Raw genomic sequence first — 3747 nt, forward strand, 5'->3', positions numbered from 1 at the left:
TCTTTCAAAAACAATCTTTTCATATATATATTTTCTAAAAAAAAAAAAAGTCTTATTTTGATATCTCATACTATAGTATTTACTGTGTCTTAAACCAGTATGACTAAAAGATGGCTACAAGGCTATATTCTTCATCAACTGAACACGTACAAAAGATACAGCTCTCCATAACCAAGCACTGCAGCCTGCCCCCAAAAACGTCCACCTCCTGCATGAGACCTCCCGTGAGACACGAGCACCTCATGGCTAGAATTCTCACCTTGAGAACTGGCTGCTTCAACAGGTGAAACACACAAACCAAATCATGGACACTAAAGCAAGTCATGTGCTTGCCTTCCAGAACGTGTACTTCTGAAAGTCCTTCAGAAAGTGAATCTGTTTGCTCCTTTCAGAACATCTTCATGCAAAGAACAGCTTCATTTGCGTGTTATAATCATAAATTAAATAAAATAAGCCAGCCGTAAAGGCTAGATAAATATTAGGTTTGGACATGTTGCTATACTATTTAGAGAGCCACAGAGACCAACACACAGCACTCTCACATACACACACAAGCCTTTCCACTAGATAGAAAGGATTTTCTCCTGCAAAAGAGGATCTGTAGAAAGATACAACGTTCAGACAAGAGGAAAGGGGAGTTAAAACCCAGCCTCCTATATGCTAATAAATAAACTGCTCTATTGCAAGGTTCAGATCAAAGGTTTAAAAAGGCAATATTATGCTACTATTAGAGAATATCAAAATATTACTGTTAATCATCACAAGTGGCATATATGCAAAATGCAGTTGCACAATAATGCCTAGGCAGATATAGAGCAACACTAAAGTCTGCCGACTAAAAGTGAAAGATATACCCATTTTAGTTGTCTGTCTAGTCTTTTGGCATCTTTGCATATGGTGCAAAAGCAGAAGCTACCAAAGAATAGCACATCTCGTATAGAATAGTAAATAATTTCCCCAGATCAGACTGGTGCAAGGCTAGCTAATTTTAAATCTGCTATGAGTAACACAGTCAAACCTAGTTAGTATGCAAGAAACTCAGCTCTTAACACAGAATGCAAAGTTATGATGCAACGGCGTGAACAATCCCTGCTTGTCCAGTTTTCAGTACAAAGGTAGTGCATAGATCCAAGTTTCTGTTTCAGTTTGCTGCACGGAGGAGGAGATCCCACTTCACTTCTGCTGGGCAGCCTGGAAAGCTTTCAGTTCCAGCTGGTACCACTCGGGTGCCTCGGGGCCGCTCTGCCCGGCGGGGCTGTGGTCGTACCCGTACGCCACCGTCAGCTCCTCGTCCTTCTCCACGGCCCGCAGCGTCCGGATGCACTTGATGGGCCCGAAACGAGGATGGACAAACCTAGGGGAGGAATAAAGCACATCTGCTGGGCTTGGCTGCCAAGCCACAGGCAGCTCCTTTCCTGGCTTCAGAAGTCGCTCACGGTTCAGAGTGATACCACACCATCTGATGGCAGATGAGCAGATTGCTCTGAGTCAACCTTATAACGACCTAAGTAAAAAGGGCAAAAATAATCCCACACTAAAGCAGCTTTGTGTAGCTCTGTTATATTTTTTTTTCAATGGTCTTGCAACATTGCTGGTTTGTAAGTGATAAATAAAACAAAGTTTACCTCTGCAAGCCCAAGGCACGTGGCAGTGCTTAACATCTGCATGACAGGAAAACAGTATAGATTATGAGAGACTGGAGTGCATGGAAAACACTCATCTTACCTTCCTCAGTACAGGTCACCTAACAATCATAACTCTTCTGTACATCTTCACCCAGGGTCCCACAGTAAAGGGAACTCGGTTATTTCATGAATTAAATCTATCTTCTATATATATACCTCTGCAGGTCTGCTCATTTATACATTGGTATGAAAATAGCTATACTCTGGAGCATATGTACACATCAAGTTTCCTAGAGAGCTGTGCACCAGCTGCAGAGCAGCAAGCTGCTTATTTCTTGAGTTTCAGAAATGACAGCACACTTGATGGTGCTGGTCAAGCACCCGTAGTTCACCAAATACAGTGCAGTCCTAGTCAAGCTAGGATTTAGAGAGCTGTGCTTAAGCATTTCAGAACCAAGAGGCAGCTCCTAAAGTTCATGACAAAATCAACACAGCTGCAGATTTCAATGTACTCCATGGCTGAAGTCCCAAGAGACATCAAGTACCCGCAACACCAGCTAGCTCCCAACTCAGTCCAGGTAAGAAGGAACTCCTTCAGTGCCTGGACCTCTTACCCCAGCCCCACCAGCTGCTCCCCATCTGGCTGCCCAGAGCCACAGCCTCTGCTTACGGATCATAGGTGCAGTTGGGAGTGAAGGAATGGTTGGCCTTGTGCCCCAGGGAGGCACAGTACTTGGCGGCGTGGTTGTAGGGCTCGGGCACGTCTATCACCGTTTCGTCATCCAGGGATATTGTGTTTCCATTCAGGGCCCAGTCTCTGCCATCTACCTAGTGTGCAACACAAAAACCCAGAGTATGTGTGGACAAGTCTGCTTTGCCAGCAGCTTGAAAGCAAACATTCAAATATATGCAACTAAAGCTTTTCCTGTAAGTCATTAAGAAAAACACACACCACTTTTTTTACATATATACACACATAGGTGAACATGTGCTTACTTTCAATTAAACCCCATCACATTAAATCTGAAGGGTGGGAAGGGGGTAGGTGTAAAATCCTACTATAAGAAGATTTCTCAGAACCAACAATGGAAATTGAGACTGACTTTTTTCTCTCCTTTACCTCCTGATGTGTAATTCGCACTCCGTTGTAGAAGGACATGACTGTACTGGCTTCTGCTGCTATTTTTGAAAATAATCCTTCTCCAGCACTGGAGATGAGAGAGACATCAACATACACCCTACAAGGGAAAACAGGCATGGAATTAGTGATTGCCTACCTTTCTCATTTTCAGGAGTTATCATCACAACACTACTGGCATAAAGACTATTACATCAATATAATAAAAGTGATAATAATCATTCAAAACCTCCCAAATGCAACTCCTCCTCCTTCCTCTCTTCCACACATTCTATTTTGGCAAAATGGAGGTTTGGTGGAAAGTTGGGGCTGACTTTACCTATTAGTTACAAATTATAGATTTGTTAAAGTGCTAATCTGCCATTACTGCTCAATGATAGCTTCAGCTCAGGAACACCCCCAGTAACATACCAGAATCCCAGAGGTCCCCACTAAGCTGAGGTGGCTGCTGTGTACATGCACAGAATATTACTTCACTGAGACCCCCTGATATTACTTCTTTGAGATGCTAAGACATTATTCTGGCTTAATCTCTTAAAAAGTCCTGCTGTGTTCAATCCACTGGAGTGCCATTTTGTTGTGAGAGTCAGAGAGAAATTAAATCAAGTCAAATGCTGACTGATGTGCAGTAATAGGTTCCATTTCATAAACCCTTACAGACGTTTCCTTTTAAATTCCAAATGAGAAAAAGGTTGCAAAATCAGGCCCTAAATATGTAACAGCAAAGAAATATGGACAACATGAAAAGAGAGAAGAACAAAACCCCACCTCTCTGACTCGTAAGGATCAGGAAGAAGTGCATTTGTAGAGATGCAGGATGAAGTAGATTTGTCAAAACTGTATATTGGGCCTAAAAAAAGAGAAATCAACAAAGGAAATAAACTAATTGGCAGTACTGAACACACGCAACCCTTAACTTAATCAGGACATTCACAAATTAAATTTTAATGACTGCAAGAAATGTTATGCTTCCAAAAAAAAAAA

At 42.1% G+C, this 3747-nt stretch overlaps 1 protein-coding gene across 1 annotated transcript; it reads right to left on the reverse strand.

Annotated features, from left to right (window-relative positions):
• Nucleotides 1-1028: 1028 nt before the first annotated feature.
• On the reverse strand, nucleotides 1029-3613 carry LOC103775766 (histone-lysine N-methyltransferase SETD7-like; the record flags this gene model as incomplete). Its single annotated transcript, XM_008943240.1, has 4 exons — nucleotides 1029-1354; nucleotides 2296-2453; nucleotides 2746-2863; nucleotides 3532-3613. Coding segments are annotated over 4 exons (539 nt in total), but the record flags the coding sequence as incomplete, so codon positions are not given.
• Nucleotides 3614-3747: the final 134 nt, after the last annotated feature.

This window comes from Merops nubicus, unplaced genomic scaffold (genome assembly GCF_000691845.1).
Source record: "Merops nubicus isolate BGI_N331 unplaced genomic scaffold, ASM69184v1 scaffold43086, whole genome shotgun sequence".
Taxonomy (NCBI): domain Eukaryota; kingdom Metazoa; phylum Chordata; class Aves; order Coraciiformes; family Meropidae; genus Merops; species Merops nubicus.